This window comes from Mytilus trossulus, chromosome 8 (assembly GCF_036588685.1).
Source record: "Mytilus trossulus isolate FHL-02 chromosome 8, PNRI_Mtr1.1.1.hap1, whole genome shotgun sequence".
Classification (NCBI taxonomy): domain Eukaryota; kingdom Metazoa; phylum Mollusca; class Bivalvia; order Mytilida; family Mytilidae; genus Mytilus; species Mytilus trossulus.
Genome location: NC_086380.1, coordinates 34,201,705 through 34,222,127, shown reverse-complemented (window position 1 = coordinate 34,222,127; position 20,423 = coordinate 34,201,705). Strand labels below are relative to the sequence as shown.

The 20,423-nt window shown below is 30.8% G+C and overlaps 2 protein-coding genes across 2 annotated transcripts; one reads left to right on the top strand and one right to left on the bottom strand.

Moving 5' to 3' along the window:
- Positions 1 to 2,743: 2,743 nt before the first annotated feature.
- Positions 2,744 to 16,913, bottom strand: LOC134681848 (probable 18S rRNA (guanine-N(7))-methyltransferase). The gene is made up of 11 exons (XM_063541490.1): positions 16,810 to 16,913; positions 11,357 to 11,394; positions 10,769 to 10,864; positions 10,166 to 10,248; positions 8,962 to 9,058; positions 8,506 to 8,602; positions 7,923 to 7,973; positions 6,721 to 6,806; positions 6,005 to 6,112; positions 5,220 to 5,309; positions 2,744 to 3,100 (listed from the first exon to the last, which is right to left on the bottom strand). Exons 1-11 carry the CDS (start codon positions 16,852 to 16,854, stop codon positions 3,046 to 3,048), a joined length of 846 nt encoding a protein of 281 aa, XP_063397560.1. The 5' UTR covers positions 16,855 to 16,913; the 3' UTR covers positions 2,744 to 3,045.
- A 204-nt stretch (positions 16,914 to 17,117) lies between these two features.
- On the top strand, positions 17,118 to 20,097 carry LOC134680868 (dnaJ homolog subfamily C member 30, mitochondrial-like). The gene has a single exon (XM_063540139.1). The coding sequence runs from the start codon at positions 17,327 to 17,329 to the stop codon at positions 17,966 to 17,968; it is 642 nt and encodes a 213-aa protein (XP_063396209.1). The 5' UTR covers positions 17,118 to 17,326; the 3' UTR covers positions 17,969 to 20,097.
- The last annotated feature ends 326 nt before the right edge of the window (positions 20,098 to 20,423 follow it).

Below are 20,423 nucleotides of genomic sequence, written 5' to 3'. Positions count from 1 at the left end.
GTTTATCCTGACTTTTTTTACCTAAATTGTCGTCCTGACTAATTTTTTTTGCACGTGTCTCATCCTGCCTTTTTTTTTACTCAAAACTCCTGTCCTGCCTATTTTTTTCAAATTTCATCCTAGCCCCCCCATAAAAATCAAATGGTAGCTCCCTAAAATTAAACATACTCAAAATCCTAATTAACTCCACTTTAATGATGTTGTGACAAAATTTGTTCATCAATTTGTATAGGTATACTATTGTCATTTCCATGTTGAAGGTAAACTGTTATTATGTTGAACTGCTATAAAAATGTCCAAACTAAGCTTTTATATAGTTTTTCTTTATAAAAATATTCTATAATCATAAAAATCAGATATAATTTTAAATAAAACATCATATATTCAGTAAAATATGTGTGAAATAACAATATGCTATTGATAAGTTTCCATATGGAGATAACCTAAAATAATGTTCTTTTGAATAAAGACTTTTTGAAAGAAAAAAATCATTATCTCCCCATGGAAACTTCCCACAAACATATTGCAACTTTACAGAATACGAAATGTTTTAATTCACATATTGGCTTATTCTTATGAATACAGAATACTTTTAGAAAGAAAACTATATGAAAGCTTAGTTGAACAATTTGATTTTATATTTGGTCAGAATTTTGAATAAGTTGCAATTGAGGGAGAGAAACACTAATAGTCAAGCCACTGTAACATGGTTCAGTGGTATGCTAGATTTAGTATTTTGCCCCATTTTCCATTATACTGTGGATTCATTTATTTTCGTGGGTATCAATTTTCGTGGATTGTGGAAAACTAACATATTCGTGGATATTAAATTTCGTGGAATGATTGTAAGGTTGTACATGTATTTCTATTTTGGTTTATCTGACATTGGCCTCATTATCTTGGATCATGTTAAGTTTATAACTTTTTGTGATACTTGGAAGTTAAGCTTTATGTTTAGGACTCAAAATAAAATAAACCTCATTTTCTTTAATTGGTCTATGTTAAGTTTTTGTGGTTTTGGTCTGTTTTCTCGATACCATAAGCAATAGATAACCTAAAGCATGATTCTCATACTCAAGCATGAGAAATAAACCCGTCAAATAACTGGATTTGGTGTTTCTAAAGCTAGTTTTGTACTCCTAGTACTGAGTAAGGTATTATGACTGGAGTCCGTCTCATGTACTCCATTATGATAATTTGAGAAAGGTATATTTCAATTTTATAAGAACTTAGCAAACTCTTGAATTTTGATGGTGTCACTTTAACCGTTCTAGAGTTATATCCCTTTACAGATGGAAAAATTGCTTATTTTTTTGTTCATTTCTGTTTTGTAACTTAATTTAACCTCCACCAAATGTTATGAAATTAAGACACAATGCATACTACCAAAAAACACAGATCAAGTTTATTTTTTTGTGGTGTCACTACAGTTATGCCCCTTTACCAATTGATTTTTTTTTTTGTGTTTTCATTTTCTTACTGATATTTGCCTTAACCAAATGATTGAAACTTAAGAGGGTGTCCATGGAAAAACCAGGCAGTGGATAGCACATGACATATTTTGTTTTCAAAATGTTTTCATCTATTTCATATCACAAGTTCATTCTTTCTCAAAGTTAAATTGTGTGCAACAAATAAAGAGAACAAAAATACATAGAAAGCACTGAAAATTCATTGCAAAGGGGAGATAACTCTTCATTTTGTACAAAATTTTGTTGCATCATTAGTGAACTTTTTTGCATTTTCCTTCTCTAACTGATATTTGCCTTTTAAACCAAATGATTGAAACTTAAACACAATATTGATTTTTCACAAAACAAATTGTGCCATTTTAACCATTCTTCAGTTCTGTCCCATAATAACTTTAACCTTTGTTCAGTTATGTTCCTAGATAACTTTAACCTTTGTTCAGTAATGTTCCATGATAACTTTCACCTTTGTTCAGTTATGTTCCATGATAACTTTAACCTTTGTTCAGTTATGTTTCATGATAACTTTAACCTTTGTTCAGTTATGTTCCATGATAACTTTCACCTTTGTTCAGTTATGTTCCATGATAACTTTCACCTTTGTTCAGTTATGTTCCATGATAACTTTAACCTTTGTTCAGTTATGTTCCATGATAACTTTAACCTTTGTTCAGTTATGTTCCATGATAACTTTAACCTTTGTTCAGTTATGTTCCATGATAACTTTAACCTTTGTTCAGTTATGTTCCATGATAACTTTAACCTTTGCTCAGTTATGTTCCATGATAACTTTAACCTTCGTTCAGTTATGTTCCATGATAACTTTAACCTTTGTTCAGTTATGTTCCATAATGACCTTAACCATTGTTCAGTTATGTTCCATTATAACTTTTTATCTGTGTCCCATAGACACATTCCCCATTTATTTAAAACAAGGATTATATTTTGGGAAAACCTATCTTGACACAATTAGCTATATTTACAACATTATAAACATTTCTGAATTAACAGTATTTAAATAAGATTCCTGCAAAGTGTCTTTCATATCTTTTAATTGTATCCAATGCCATCTTATGGCAATGTTTATATTCAGATGTGGATTTAGGGGGGGGGGGGGGGGGAGGGCAGGGCCCTCCTTTTTGGGAAACAAATGGTTGCTTATATAGGGGATCCTTGAAGCGTGACTGGAGTAGGCCCCCTCTTAGGGAGTCAGTGGGCCCCTACTTGTGAAAAATTCTGGATCCGCCACTGATATTCAAATGAAATATGAAATAAAGATTCTTATAAAGGCATTTATTGTAATATCTAACATTACCAATTAACAAGGTTTTTTTCTGACAACAATGAAGCAGGGGTGTTTTAATCCTTAAATAACAAACAGATCTTAAAAGCCAAACAAAAGTCTTTGTTCCAAAACCGGCATTCTAATAGCTTCATAAAATTAAAATATATCAATAAAATATTTTTTTGTAGCAATTTTTCTTGGTTCCACAATTAATAAATTTGCTGTCACATTTCTTCATCAGCCAAGTCAGCTGACACACATTATTAAAGTTCATAAATGAAGAATTTTATTTTAAAATACTGCTTTCCTCTTTCTTCCTGTGTATTTTGTATCAGGTCGAACTTCTCTACAAAACATGAAATATGAATTAATTAATAAGTAATATTAATAATCATAATAATTTTCTGTAAATTCAGAAATAATTGTGAGCATTTATTATTATGATTATTGAATAATCGACTGATTTGTGAGCATACCTGCCAACTGTCACTATTTGCGGTGGATTTCCCCCAAGAAGGCTCCCAAATTGAAATTTTGAAAGAGCAATTTTGTCCACAATTTAAACAAAACAATTATTTTCACAATGACTTTATGCTTATAAAAGTATGAAGAAGCCAAAAAACAACATAAAAATGTATTTCCAGGTCCCCTTGAAGGTTTTTTAGGACTGTGACAGACATCTTCCCCTCAAAACCCCCATGGGCATTTTGAAAAGTTGGCAGGTATGTGTGAGCTTGATTATCATTATTGTGATATAAAACTAGAGGCTGTAAAGATCCTGTGTCGGTCACCTTGGTCTATGTGCTACGGACACAGATTGATTCATAACAAAATTGTGTTTTGATGATGGTGATATGTTTGTAGATCATACTTTGCTGCACATTTTTGCTGCTAACAATCACCACTATCTATAATGAACTTGGCCAAGTAGTTACAGTGGAAAATATTATGTAACTAGAAGCTCTAAAGAGCCTGTGTCGCTCACCTTGGTCTATGTGAATATTAAACAAAGGACACAGAGGGATTCAAGACAAAATTGTGGTTTGGTGATGGTGATGTGTTTGTATATCTTACTTTACTGAACATTCTTGCTGCTTACAATTATCTCTATCTATAATGAACTTGGCCAAGTAGTTACAGTGGAAAATGTTATTAAAATTTTACAAATTTTGTTAAAATTGTTAAAAAATTACCATAAAAAGGGCAATAACTCCGTAGGGGTTCAATTGACCATTTTGGTCATGATGACTTCTTTTTAGGTCTTACTTTGCTGTACATTATTGCTGTTTACAGTTTATCTCTATCTATAATAATATTCCAAATAATTAACCCAAAACTAAAATTTCCATAAAATTACCAATTCAGGGGCAGCAACCCAACAATGGGTTGTCTGATTCATCTGAAAATTTCAGAGCAGATAGATCTTGACCTGATAAACATTTTTACTGCCTTTCAGATTTGCTCTAAATGCTTTGTTTTCAGAGATATAAGCCAAAACCTACATTTTACCCTTATGTTCTATTTTTAGCCATAGCAGCCATCTTGGTTGTTGGCTGGGTCACGGGACACATGTTACCCCAATGATAATTGTGGCCAAGTTTGGTTAAATTTGGCCCAGTAGTTTCATAGGAGAAGATGTTTGTAAAAGTTAACGATGAAGACGGACGCCAAGTGATGAGAAAAGCTCTCTTAGCCCTTTTGGCCAGCTGAGGTATAAAGAAGGGTGCAAATAAAAATCACAGGCAACAGGGGCATATCCAGGATTCTGGAAAGGGTGGGGGAAGTTTTTAAAGGTCAGCTTGGCGAAACAGACATTCCGGTCAAACATGAAAACCCCTGCTACAAAATATGCCCGTTTTTATTCATCATGTTCATTTAAATTAAATGCTATAAATTAATTCTGTTGGAAATTTTCGTTTCTAATAGCAAAAAATTGGACAAGAATTTTGTTTTCGATCCAGATGCGTCCACAATTTTTCTTAAAATATATACAAGCCTGTCTCCTCAAATCAAATGGTTCATTCTTACAACTTAAAATATATCTAGAGCTTATACTGACTTCAGATAATTATTCAGCTATGTTATGTGGGGGGGCTGATCATTGTTATAATTGCATTTTTATTTTCATGTGTCCAGTCCACTTTCATATCTTGTTTTCATGCAAAATCATTTAAATTCTATGCTTCACATCATCAAAATATTGGCTAATCCTGTATCAACCTTACCGGTACACCCCACTGAGACCCATTTACAATTTCGGCAGACATTTTGCTTGTTGTTGGGAGTGAGCCAAGGCTCTGTGTTGAAGGCCGTACATTGACCTATAATGGTTTACTTTTCTAAATTGTTATTTGGATGGAGAGTTGTCTCATTGGCACTCACACCACATCTTCCTATATCTATTTTGGTAGATCTTCTGTCTCTTGGATACTTAATAAGCATCATTTTTATTATGTTTTACTTACTTTCCTTGTCTCCTCCTTCTTTCTTTTTTCTCTAAAATCCAATCTCTACTTTTCTTTAGATTTTTACCTCTTAACTGTTTAAAATTTTGTCTGTAGAAATAGAAACAACTTTATGTAACTTTCATTAAAAAAATAAATGGAGTATGTGTTTATGGGCCACAGTGAAAGTATGCATTAGTTTACTTCCACATGCAGATACACAATTCAAATAGTTAAAGCTCTTTTATGATTATAAGCATTTTCTATAAGTTTCATTACATTTTGTTGAGGCAAACTAAAGTTAAGAGAATAGAATAACAGATTTAGCAATTTTTACATTTATAAAGGGTCATAACTAACTCAAGATCAGTAAAAGTGATGTCATCAAATTATCAAACTTGATCTGCGTTTTATGGTAATAATGGTTATAAGCATTGTGTGTAAGTTTTATAAAATTTCATTGAGGCAAACTAAAGTCAGAGAATGGAATTGAAACTTTTGCAAATTTTATGCTTATAAAGGGCCATAGCTCGAGGACAGTAAAAATTATGCCACCAAATTTCTTCCTTGATCTGTGTTTTGTGATTCACTATAAACAGTTGTATGTGTAAATTGTAAAAGTTTTTTCATTAACATGTTCCGTCAAAATTTGTGTGCCCATCTGGTACGTCTTTAATAATAGGCCAGTGTATTTTTTTTTATTATCTGAAAAATTCATGCATTCAAAAGTTTCTAAACAAAAGCCTTATATAATTTATCTTTACTGATAAATTTTAAACTGTATCCCTGTTTCAAACAAACTGTACCTTTTATCACTGTAAGCTACTTGATTTTTTGAAGTATTAGCACCTTCTGTTCCCAGTGCCTTTGGTAGCTGCTGTGGTTGACCTCCAGCAAATAAACATAAAAACATTCTACAAAATAAGATGTTATATAATTTAAATTGACTGACAAGTTTTAAGGAGCAAAAGAAACATGCAATTTAAAATTTACTCTTAGATATAAGATATTGAAATAAAGGTGAGTTTTATTTTTAAACATTGGTCATGCATCATTTCTGGTTGTTTGAGTATTTCAGTTACAATCTGACAGGAATTAGGCAGTGGTGAAAACATGACAAACTAAAACCCATTCAAGTTTACCTTTATTTTAGTTCAAAAAGTATAATGGTACACACATATAACATTGTTTTTTTTTCCATTTCTGGTATTTCAAGATATAATTTGTTTGAAATGCACAAAAATTAACAATTTCAGGGAACTATTTGTTTAATTTGTAATCATTCATACCAAAATTTATCTAGATGTTTTGACTATTTGCAGACAGTCAGAAACATAAGACCTACCATTCCTAATTCAGGATGATTGATACTTCAAAATAAAATGGTTAGTTTGACTTTTTTTAGCACGTATTTAGAAGGTACTACTTGCCTCGTTCTTAAAAAAGACTGGCACTTATTTAATTTGTAAACACTTATATGATTTTTAATGTTGAAAAGGAATAAATTGAGAAAATAGCATACTTTTTAGCCTTTGTACTGTTAGGAAAATCTACAACTAGACCTCCAGTAAAACCTGCTTTCATTGCTTGTTGTGTTATCAATTCTAACTGAAAAAGAAAATACAAAGATGAGAAAAACTAGGTCCCATGAAAATGCTGCCACTGATGGAACCATAAAATTGAGCACCATAAAATAATAACACTGTTACAGTATTTCTCATCTTAAATCTCATCTCACAAGTTCAATACATATATCTTGAACCTAATCTAACTTTACAAGAACTTAAATTTTCATTACATAAATGCTTGAACATGTTCATCAAATCAAAATGAGAACATAAAACAAGTAAGTGAAATGTTAAGTCAAATGTATCCATAGTATGAAAAATTGAACTATATCTGAATGACAAGAATTTAATTTAAAAGGGAATCTTTGCAATACATATAGCAGTATTATAAATCAATAAAAATTCAAAACCAATATAATTCAAAGGAGAAGGTCCAGTAAGACATAGGTCATGTAATATTTGGCCCCAAAATATAGCAGTTTTACAAAATTGTTAAAATGAAAACTTTTAGTAATTTATTGGACAGTAGAATGCTTCTGCTCCATAAATATGGGCTGTTTTTGACAATACAATACACAAATATCAGGTACTAGCACCAATAAGTCATGCTAAAGAACTGAAATTTTCATAATTCTAGCATTTTAGTTGAATTTGAGAGGGTGTCCGAGTAAAACGAAAGTGGCCGCATTCATGTTCATCCTAAATATTGAAATGTAAGTTGTATTTGATGATAATACATAACATATATAAAGGTTGAGGATGAACACAATGCGGCCACTTTCATTTTTGACAAAAAAAACATCTGAAAAGTGACATTTTTCGGCATATTTGGTAGATTTTTCAAATTTAAGCTTGAATTGTGTCGTTTTTAATGACTAAATTAGTTAAAATCTTTCACATAAATTAATTGAATCAATTTAAATAGACACTTAAATGTTTAAAAAGAGGTCAAAATCTTTTGTCAGATGAATCTGAAATTTGAGGCCAAAATCGGTCATTACCGGACCTACTCCTTTGAGAGTAAGCATTTTTTTAACAAGCTAAACAGTTACAGTCAGGCTTTCATTCAGCAGTTTTGTTTTTCATTTTTTTTTCTATGATGTTAAAATCCTAAAATGTACAAGATATATTAATGGTTTATTGTAAATTATTATACCTGTTGACTGTTTTCTGGATATAGCTGGAATACAGCTTTGCCTCCTCTACACTGAAATATATATTTGTTTGAAAATAAAAGTTAAGTATATTCTAAGTTCCAACTTTCTTTGAAAGTATGAAAAGGGTAACCACCAAATTAATATCAGAAGCTTTCACCAAATATCACATCTTTTAAAAAACTGTTTGCTGACCACTCCTATTCACACAATAAAAACAAATATAACAATTTTTTCTTTGGCAAACATGCCATCAAGTTTATTGAATATGTGGAAGTTTCATGTTAGTAAATCAATATAATACAAAAATATGGAGATGTGGTATTATAAAGACAACTCTCCACCCAAGACTCAAAGATGTAGATGTATTTTATACATTACAAACATCTATGAATCATTGAGACCTTCAACAATAACCAAAACCACATATTGAATAGTAAGATATAAAAGGCATTGAAAGACAAAATGGGAAACATTTTAAGCAAGAAAATCACAATGGATCCTGCTAAAACAATATAAAACTAATATGGCAGACAGCAACCTAGGAAAACAATGATGGTTATCATGCTTAATATTTTAACATACCAGACAGGCATACAATGTAGTGAAGAACTGGAATAATCTCTTTGGTGGATGGTGATATTTCTTATCTGCATTACATAACCACTGTAAAGCTGATATGCTGAAAAGAAAATGGTCAAACTTAGTGAAGATCTGTCTAAATACCATTTAATTGATAAATTCATCACCAACTTCCAATATTAACTTAATGATGTTTTTTTTGTAAAATAATAAAGAATTCTCTAGAAATACTTTTGAAATTACCCTAAGGAAATAATATTTTAAATTAATCATGTTAATCTAATACTAAACTGATAAAAAAAAACCAGAAACTTGACAAAATGCTTCTGCCTCCTTTTTTGCTACCAGAACAATACTTGTACTGTTGATGCAATTATGAAAAAATTACCAAAATAACTAGATTACTGCATGAATAAAAATAAACAGAATTCCAATGTTTCAGCCTCTCTGGATTTATACCTAATAACTGCATCAAATGTTCCGGCTTTGAAGGGCATACCCTCTCCCATATCACTCAACACAAGATCTCCTTCAGATTCTTTATCTACTGCTACATCTACAATAGACCAAATTCCAAAACATTAAATAAGATTGGTCAGCTGAAAAGGTTGCTTGCTATGAAAAGTACTGAAAATTTGTTGGTATTAACTTTTAAATCCTCAAATTACTATATAAATTTTAAGAAATAAAAAATAAATGTATTATATTTTTAATTGTCAAATAAAGGCTTTTGGAAAATGAAAATACTAACCAAAGTTTAACAAACAACTACTTGAATGGCTTTTATGGAAAGTCAAATAACAATGGAGATTTACAGGATTTTAGCAATTTTCAGAAACATTTTGGTATTAAATATCATTATAAAATACCTATCTTTATCAAAATTAGTTTTGGCCAACAAATAGATAAGTACAAAAACTAAAATTTTGATCTTTTAGCTCAAATACTGTACTCACACTTAATATTTTTTCTTCACATGAGTTTGTCAAATTGTAAAAGTTTTGTTTCATGTTTTCCAAATTTTGAATAAACCATGAAAATAAATATTCTTTACAGAAATAACCTGGTTTTATAGATGTACATAGATTCAACATTTAATTCTGAAAATGAACAAAATGATCTTTTATTTCTATGTTAAATAGTCCATGCGCCAATTACCGATTTGATTCTGTTATTACACACTTTTCAAACAAATAACCTCCCTTTGTCAATTGTAGACTGGTTCCATACGGGACAAAAATGATGAATTGAAATGTAATGGCGGTTTGACTAGTGAAAAATAATTTCTGATGTCAAAAGTATTTAGCTTAACAACAAATTAATGTAATTAAAAGATTTAAAAACCTTAAAGATAACTCACATTAAACACAGGTAAATTTTCTCTAACTGCTAGCTCTCCATTGTAAATAAGAATTTATGTCCCTCACAAGGGAGACAACTAAAAGAAGGGATCTCTAATTACAGGGTCAATTACAGGAATTGACAAATAGCCTATTCTTCAAGTAAGTAAATGGTCATTATATTGGCGGTTGGACCTTGCAGGTATTTTATTATGTTTTCACAAACTCTTGATCTAGATCGGCAAAGGGGAGGTTGTGAGCATGAAAACTGGAACTGAACTGTGATTGTTTCATTTGAGTTTATTGCATAATCAATAAATTACCAAGCATGGAGGGACTAATATCCACACCTATCCAACAATGTCCATTATCTGTCAAACATTCACCACTTAGTCCAGAACCACATCTATAAAAACCAACATTGATTTATTGATAAAGTGAAATTTTAAATATTTGGTATTATACATTTCAGCAGTCATAATAAATCTTATATACAGTTAATTATTATTATTACACAACTATGCTCTCAATTTTGCATATTATAAATACTTAACATGCTAAATAACACATTGTCATTTCTATCATTTAATAACTCCAAGTTTCAACATTATCGTTCATTCATGCCGTGAAAATGGGGAAAATCTCTAATATGGCATTGAAATTAGAAGGATCTGAGATTAGGAAAAATATTTCCTTGTTTCAAGTTGATTGGACTTCAACTTCATCAAAAACTACTTCAACCAAAAACTTTAACCTGAAGCGGGACAGACAAACGGACAATGAATGAATGGAGAAAGAACAGACGGACCAGAAAACATAATGCCCATAAATGTGGCATAAAAAAGTATCAAAAGATATACTTCTTAAAAGAAACAATTTCAAAATGTGATTGTGTAAGTTTTAATGAAATTAATAAAAACAATTACCCAACATCCAATATAAAACATGGCTGATCTTCAGGTAATCCCAGTAGTTCAATAGCTCTTTCTGACAACTGATTCTGTATTTCAATCATTCGAGTACTATCAAATATAAAATACATAATGATGTTACACTTAAACTTTTTATTCTATCGATTTACCTATTTCCATCAAATCCACAAGTTATAATGAATCAACAACATATACTGTTTAAATGCATTTAAGCAGGTTTGATTATTAAACATGTTAAATATTCAGAAGTGGTTTGACTGTTACAATATTTTATTAAAAGATGAGGTTCAACTATCTTATTTTTTTTTTTTAAAGATTTGACAGTAACAGTATTCAGAAGTGCCTGTGGTTTATGTAAGGTTTGACTAATACATTTTTCTCTATCGGAACAGAAATAGTTTGTGTAAGGTTTGACTGATATACATTTTGTACATCTTTACTCTATCATATCTATGTTTTTATGGGCATATTATAAGTACATGTACATAATACAAGTACAATGTTATACTGTGCTGAGAAATCTGATTTAATAGAAAAAATAATTAAGTATGTTTTTATCTTAATTTGCACACTATATCTTACTTTGATGTGTATTTTCTGGCTTCATCTTCATTGTAAAACTGAAATACAACAAAAATGTAATAAAATATATGGACCATAATTTGGTATTCGGCCTTTGGTTTCTTTTTGTATCCTTTTTTATAAGTTCTAAAATTTTAACTTTTATTTTGTGGGTTGTGTTGGTGTTAGAATAGTATGAATGGAACAATTGAGTTTTTCGAGAAAAAATTAATATATTTTGATTCACCATTTACGTGACATGAAACCAAACAGGAAACCAATCTTTATTTTCTTTATTTTGCACAATATAATTCAAAAGGCATAAATAAACACCATTACTAGTGTTACTTGCTTCATGTTAATATTTAAAATCTATTTTCAATGTTATATTAAAGTTTTTTTTAAACATATGACAGGAAACCATAAGAAACCGAAAGCATTGTTTTAGTTTTATTTTATTGCAAAATCTGCTTAAAATAATCTGAACAGTATACTTTTTCTTAAAATCCATCTTAAATGTAACAGTATTATAAAACTCCTAAATATGTGCTTGTTTTGAAAACAATTAGTACAATTTATTCAGAATTTTCCATATTTTCTTCATTGATACAGGATACCATAATCGTTGTATCTTGATGTTTAAGCCAAAAAAATGTATTTATATTTGGTTTTGATATTCCAGTTATATACAATTTATTCCAAATCATTGGCAATGTAACATTCTTTAAATCCAGTAAAGAAAACAACTTTTAACTTGGAATTAAAATCTTTAAAATAGGCACAATGTGATACTTGTGACCTGTACACCATCTACATGGTTTCCACATTTTAACCTACTTTAGTGGGCTAAAATCAATAAAGTACTTCCTTTCAAGTCATGCATGGTAAAAGTTTACTTCTCCTTTGACAAGTTTATTGCTTTTCTGATAAGTGTTTGCAGAACATGAATAAAAAATATTAATTAAAAACTGTGACAAAGATTCCAACTTTGTACATTCCAAATGTAATGGTATATTAACATGTATTTTTTATTAAATTATATTTATTCACCTAAAATATCCAGTAATATTTACTGCTGAAGTTAAATCAATCCAACGAGCATTGGTACAATGATAAGAGATGTAATTTCGATTGATTTTTCCAAGGACTCTTCACGTCATTATTGGGAAATGAAGTGTGTTCTAACGTCTGTCAAATATGAAATCGATTTTGTCAAGTCATTGGTCATTTATTTTCACACAGGATCGTATGTAACATTATGCACATAGAAAAATAACAGACCACCGGCGCAATCTCTTTGACAATTGTATTTTCCTCTTTTAAACAAGACGAAACAAGTCTACAGATTATGTTTGCTAACATCCCGTTGGAAACAAAAACAATGTTTAGACCCAGTATTTCGTACATCCGGCCGTAATGACGTTATCACATGTTAGTCACATGTTTCACGTATGACCGGAAATGATTAGAACTTAAGGACAAAAACAATTCTAATAAATAACTGGACTTCTGTTTCGTGTGAAATGTAACGCATAACGATAACGTAATTTTCTTACTTAATTATTACGAAGATCAAAACAAGAATGTAAATCATCTCGGATTTACCTGTTTGAACATCTCGCGAGAGTTCATATTTGCATATTGTTTTTAAGAATTCTATTACAACAAAGCAGATTACATCATCTAAAAATTGCGTTACGAAATCGGACACAAAAATCACGCCACTGTTCTTACATCTGCTACATAAATACTTATAGTTCTCGGCATTTTCTTCTCACTATTCTTATTGGTCGATGTTCTTTGTTATTTTAAAGCAAAAGTTACGAATTTGCCGGTGACGATTATCTATAAATCAGTCAGCGTTATGCTCTTCGGAAGCAAAAAGTAACGCGAGAAACGACACAAAAATACGGTTGTGGAATCTTTGAAATTTGTATATTTTAATTTTTTTTCTAGGGAAGAGTAGCATACACTTGTATGTTGATAAAAATAATGGCATCTTTAGATGTAGTTGCAACTTTTCTTACAGTAATTCACATTTTATCACTTTTCTATAGTTATAGGAAACGGAGCCCAATAGCAAATTATGGTCCATATGCAAAACTCATGAGATAACAAGAATGTGTCAGAAGTACACAGATGCCCCATCCGTACAATCATTTTCTATGTGCACTGGACCATGAAAATGGGATAAAATCTTTAATTTGGCATTAAAATTAGAAAGATTATATCATAGGGAACATGTTTACAAAGATTCAAGTTGATTGGACTTAAACTTCATCAAAAACTACCTCCACCAAAAACTTTAACCTGAAGCAGGACAGATGTATGGACCAACAGACAGACAAACAAAGGAATGCATGGACGAACGAATGGACACACAGACCAGAAAACATAATGCCCATAAATGGGGCATAAAAAGGTCAACAAATGATGTAAGGGCTATTTTAAATGTAAATTTGTCAACAACATTTAAAATGTTGGCCTGGCAATGTTTGGTTTTGCACATTTCTTAATTCACATTAAATTTGTGCATTTACTGATTTAAGTTTGAATATCAGAATTTTAAATCAGAAATTCAAATGCAATTTGGATGTAACAATTTATTTCATTGGCTAAAAGTTGCCGTCAAATCCACAGTTGACCTGGCGTATCTAAGGAAGGACCCCCATTTTGAATTGATGAATCAACAAATGTTCGATTACTACTAACTAATTGAAAATAAAACAACACCTACCTCGAATTCGCCGTTTTAATGTAATTTTATCCGAATTAGTAAGTTTTCGTTTATATGACGTCAAGTTTAGCCTTGACGTATTTGTGCCAAAATCATTCATGAAGTTTCGTGGATTTTTTTTTATTTGACATATACAGACATTTTTTAAAGTTTTATCGTATTTTTTCTTTTGGTAATGCATTAGAATCGGAATAACAGTACTGTCGTTGAAGAGTTGCCACCGTCAATTTTAATTTGACGGTCGTAAAACTGCATTTGCGACCGTCAAATCTACAATTGACGGTGGTAACTCTTCAACTACAGTACTGTTATTCCTTAATTGATCTGCACGGAAGATTTGATTTTGTTAAATTGTTATAATAATCAATGTAATCAATATGTAATCACTTGCATGAGATTTAACTTTATTAATTCAAATTAATGGGCATCATTATTCAGACAATAAAAGACTATGTATATGTATTTGTATTGTATTTGATGGTCCCTAGGATGTCAGTTTTCACAAAAAAATCTTTGGTTTATAAATTTTTACCATTTCTTTTACAGATTTTCTTGCTGTAGACTTAGTCTAAATACTTTCTTTTAGATTATAAGTTAAAATTCTAAATGATCAAAGAAAAGATTTGGCAATGTATATTTGTGATACTGAGATGTTCCAGTAAAGTAAATCCACATTATGTTTCTTTCTATATTGACAAAAATCTATGTGAACATGGTAAGACAATCTCTCTCCCTAATCTTACATGTACATGTTGGACTTTTAATTTGTCAATGAGATATATATTGTATTCAAAACAGGGATATTTTTTATTTATTTTTCATAAACATGATAAACGGGTACCAATTTTTGTGGAATGAGAAAAATTGCATTCTTTTGGGTTGATATTGTTTTTTGGTTTTATTAAATTTTATATTAAAAGTTTAACCTAGACCAAGAGATCATTTTGCCATATAATAAAATTGTACAAAAAACCTGTATTGACGTCTCATGAAATTCATAAGGATAGCGGTTTAAAGACCTGCATTGAAGTGCCATTTCAACAGGCATTATATAACATGGGTGGTGATTCAAAGACCATTATTGAGGTGTAATTTCATCAGATAATTTAATTTGGATAGGGGTTAAGAAGCCTATATTTAAGAGGGTCCTTTTGGGCACCTTCCTGCCAAATGACATTAATCGATAGAAAAAATTACTAATTTTGACAGATCAAATTAGCTTTCTTCCAGAAATGACAATTGTTTGAGACCTCTAACAAATCACGATAGGGATATTTTGAAGAATCATAGTTAATTTTTTACCCATTTGACGGAGGTCTCATTGGGGGGTTTCGATCCCGGATCCCGCTTAAAGTTTTGTCAGATTCCCATAACCCTCTTACACTATGTACGTAAGCAATTCTCATTTTTTTGTCATTTCTCGGGTCCTGCTAGTCCGAGATTACTCTGACGTCCAACGGCTGTTTAGTCAGACAAGCTGGGGACGTGGGACGTCAGAGCTTGTCCCGTATCAAAAAGTGGATATTTGCCCACCCAAAATAGATGTGCTACTTCCTCGCTTATGGAGCCGACTGAGGGCATTGGAATTATATAAATCGGGCATCAATCTCTTCAGTTTTCATTTATCTCTTCATTTATGTAAGTTTCACCTACCTGCCAAACCTTTAATTTTCTATATTTTAACATTTTTCACAGAGACCCATGATTTCTCCATGTTGCCTTTCATTTTCAAAGATTATCACATGACCATGAGAAAACAGTGCAAATGACCATAATGTAACACCTCGTTCATTTATGCTGTAAGTTACCTAAATGTCCGAGAGCTGACGATTGTTATCGTGGTCGGAACTAAATGCTAGTTACCGATCTCCTATCAAGGAGGTGAAAAAACGTGGTTGCTTCTAAATGTTATTCATCTATCTCCTACAAAGGAGGTAACAAAATATAAATATTTGCATATTTGAGTCTCGAGGCCACGAAATCTCTCGTAACTTGACATCTATTTGAAAGTCAAAGTCAAAAATGGAGAAATCATGGGTCTCTGTGAAAAATGTTAAAATATAGAAAATTAAAGGTTTGGCAGGTAGGTGAAACTTACATAAATGAAGAGATAAATGAAAACTGGAGAGATTGATGGCCAATTTATATAATTCCAATGCCCTCAGTCGGCTCCAGAAGCGAGGAAGTAGCGCATCTATTTTGGGTGGGCAAATATCCACTTTTTGATACGGGACAAGCTCTGATGTCCCACGACCCCAGCTTGTCTGGCTAAACAGCCGTTGGAAGTCAGAGTAATCTTGGACTAAGGTCCTGCAAGACCTCATTTCCCATTTTCACGCCACAATAATTTGACTTTCACGTGACACGCTTACAAAAAAATCGGCAATCCGGTGTCACGCTTAGACCCCAATGAGACCCACTTTGCAATAGCCAAAAATAACAGTAGTGGTTGACGCCAAAAGGTAAAGGGCAAACCTACCCTTATTCAGGGTTCATTTTGCCAGAAAACATTACTCGGATAGTGGTACAGTATATAGAGACCTGCAATTTTGATAGTGGTACAGTCTTAGAGTAACTTTTATAGTGTCAAGAGATCTAAAAACATGAAAACTGCAATGAGATGTCATTTCACCAGATAAAATATTATTTGGATTTCTTATAATTGCTGACACAAGAATACAAGATCCATAAACACGATTTCACTGTTTTGAAATGCAACTTTTGAGATGTTACTGACTATTTCTGGAGGAGCTTGTCTTTCTGGTCTTCCACCATGTGCCATTGTTGCTGTTTGGCACTTCAATTAAAACTCAGAGTTTCGGTACCGGCCTCAAATATTTATTACTGCAAATCTCATTAAAATGAAATATAATCTGCAATGAATAGAGGAGTATTAGTACAATTATTTTACTCTTGAAATTGGAGAATACTCTGGTAATTTCATTAATCAATTACAATACATAAGGTTTGAAATAATTGAGATCAGATTTTGAGAGGAATTATTTTGTATCAACTGAAGATAATATTTGATCTCTATCTGTTGAACTCTTGACGCGGACGGGATTACGCAACGGTGTTTGTTGACAGATTGTACAGCACCAATTTTTGCAAAATATGCATTGAATATGAACTAGAAATACTTGAATACAATTCTATATATGAAACAATTACCAGATAAACCTCCATTCATTGATGGATTGAGTTAAATGGGACAGATTGAATGAAATTAAAACCAAAACTTAGCTGTGAAGGTCATGAATGCTAAATATTCTGTAGGCAGGGGAATTTCCTCAGGTTTGCAAGGGACTAGCATTTTATACAGTCCATTCTGTATTGGCCAGACACGATGGTCATCAAATCAAAGCAAACAGAAATCACCTTCATATTATTATGATATCCTTGGAATAACCCCAAAAGCTAACCAGCAGCAAATTAAGCAAGCTTACTACACCATGTCGAAGAAATATCATCCAGATGTCAGTCCATCTCCCGAGGCCCACCTCAAGTTTCAAGAAATTTCTCAGGCATATGAGGTATTAGGAAATTCGTCAACAAGAAGAATGTATGATCGAGGTGTCAATAGACCCGAATATGCTAGAAGAAAAGAAGAACATCATTCTGACCACAAAGGTGGTCAATTTTATCAACAACAAGGCTTTGCTAAAAGGGGACAAAGGCCAATGACTGGGAGAACATCGATTTATGACTTTGATGAATATTATAGAATGCATTATTCTGATAACTTTAAAAGGAAGCAAAGAGACATTGAATTTGAAAATCTTAAGCAAAAAATTCATGAAGAAAATATGCAGATGCACAATGATTTTAAACCTATATTTTCTTTCTCTGTGGTTTTATGTATAGTTTGCTCAATAATGTATTCTTTAAATACATAAAACATTAGGTAATAAGATGAATTCAATAACTTTATTATGTTTATATAGTACCCTGTATATATATAGTATACGTTTGTACATGAACATGAACAAATGTACATTATATAGTAAAATAAGATATACATGTACGTTGAAAATGGTAAAGTTTCCACAGGTTTTATTGTCTAGCCTGTAACAGTGTTTTCATGATTTTACAATAAACATATGCAGTTAAAGTCTTCATCTAATTCTTAATAAACATGATAAAAAGTAAAAATAATATACATTGTACGATATTTATCAAATTGAGGTAGTAAAAAATTTAATTCTCTCAGATATTTTTTAAGCCTAATCTAAATTTTAACTAATACATAATAGAATGTTTTATACATGTTCATTTTCATTCTTTACAGTTTATGTTGTCTCCCTTTAGTTTTAAAACAAAACTATGACTTCAACAAGTCTATTAGTGTTAAGCTGAAATGTTTTACCTAAATCAAAAGTAGCATTAAAATGTATTGACTTCTTCAAGTCTATAAGTAAAGTTATTGATAAAATGTTAAAAACTGATCAATTGATTTTGAAGGGGTGTAGGCATACCTTTACAAAAATCATGTTTATGCATATACCATTATACTGTTACACACTATTATAAATATATAATATCATATTTACTTTTATCATGTTTATGATCATGATGATAAGAATTTCTGCAAAAATATCTAAAAAATTATGAAAAATGACAACTGATATACAATGGTAAATATTCATTAAAAATGTTTTCACTGAGTGAAAGTTTTAAGGATTATGAGTTATTATGATAAATATGTACATTAATGTAATGTTATATTAGAAGAATTGGTCATTTATTTTTGTTGATACCATGTATTTTTTTTATTAAATTTACTTGTGATAATGTATCATACCAAAAAATATCTTAAGATTTAGAGACTATTTTTAGGTTTTATTTTCATAATAATTATTAAATTTGTTCTTTCCAGAAGAAGATAACAAGTGAATTATCGAACTGTTTGTGATACCAAAGTTTAGATCAAGTATGAACCATTTAAGTACATTTGTATAAGTAATAATAATTAATAAATGATTAATTATTTTATTATAGTGTCACATATTGATTGACAATTATTTCAAATCACAGTATTTAATAAAACAATCAATACCCAGTCATAAATTTGACGCATGAAACACTTGGCCAAGTTTTAAAAAAAACCAAGGATTTGTATTGAATTGCTCTGAAAATACATTTTTTTAATCATCTACAGGTGTAAAAATTGTGAAAATCAATCTTTGATGTTCCATGGTTGTTAATTAAATTATATTTGATTGAATACTTTTGAAATTATAATAATACTTTTAATTAGTTAAAAAACAAAACCCTTATAAGTCATGTAAGTTTTATCCTAGAAGTGTTTCACAAAGTGACCACAAAGGGAATTGTTTTTGGAGCATAATGTTGGTTTTAAGAGGCTGTCCAAGTGAATATCGGGCAAATCCTATAAGCTATGATATGGATGGCACAACGTAATTTTTTTCTTACTGAATTTTTTGTTCCATTACAATGTTTATATCATACAAAGGATATATATATAAGTGTCAAAAATATTTTTGAATCAACAGTGGATGGCTCAGAAAATGATTTTAAAGTTCCCTAACAATGCAACAGAATTTTGTACAAAATGAAGAGTTATCTCCCCTTTTCAATGAATTGTCAGTGCTTTCTATGTATTTTTTTTCTCTTTATTTGTTGCAGTTAATAAAAAAAAACTAAATTTAACTTTAAAGAAGAATGAATTTGTGATATGAAATAGATGAAAAAAAATTGAAAACAAAATATGTCATGTGCCAGTCACTGCCTGGTATTTCCATGGACACCCTAAAATAAGTTCTGTTTTATACACATTCTACAGGTACATGTATAAAATTTGTATCTATAGTGAAAAAATGAAATAGTACACTGTAAAACTATTTTTACTTGTTTATTTTATTATAATATGTACATGAAAAACAATTTTATTTCAGGAACATTTTTGCTTGCTGAAAATTGTGGTGTCAGATCAGAAAATATTTATTAATTGTTATGTACAGATTGTACTGAAAAATAAATTGTGGCATTGATTGTTATACAAAAATGAATGATTTCAGTTTTTTTCTTTTTATTGAGACATAAGAAGGCAGTAATTGCTGTTTCTTGATCAAAGAAAACAATCTAATTTGATTCTTTGATCACTGTTTTTGACAATGTCTAGAGCATTTGATAGGGCCCTACATGTATATTGACCAGTCTGTCCATCCTTCTGTAACATATTGTGTCTGCTCTATATCTAGAGTGCCATTATGATTATAAAAATTATACTTGACATGCATATTAACCAACACCAGTGACCTTAGTGTGTGTGTCATATGACTCATAATGTTTATACAACTATCAAGGTTCAAGTTCATGGTTAAAAACTTT

Coding starts and splice junctions, on each gene's coding strand:
- LOC134680868 (XM_063540139.1), top strand. CDS start 17,327: ATGAATGCTAAATATTCTGTAGGCAGGGGAATTTCCTCAGGTTTGCAA.
- LOC134681848 (XM_063541490.1), bottom strand. CDS start 16,854: ATGGCACATGGTGGAAGACCAGAAAGACAAGCTCCTCCAGAAATA. Junction 5,310..6,004: donor GTAGCTTACAGTGATAAAAG/GTACAGTTTGTT, acceptor CTATTTCTACAG/ACAAAATTTTAAACAGTTAA. Junction 3,101..5,219: donor AGAAGGAGGAGACAAGGAAA/GTAAGTAAAACA, acceptor CATGTTTTGTAG/AGAAGTTCGACCTGATACAA.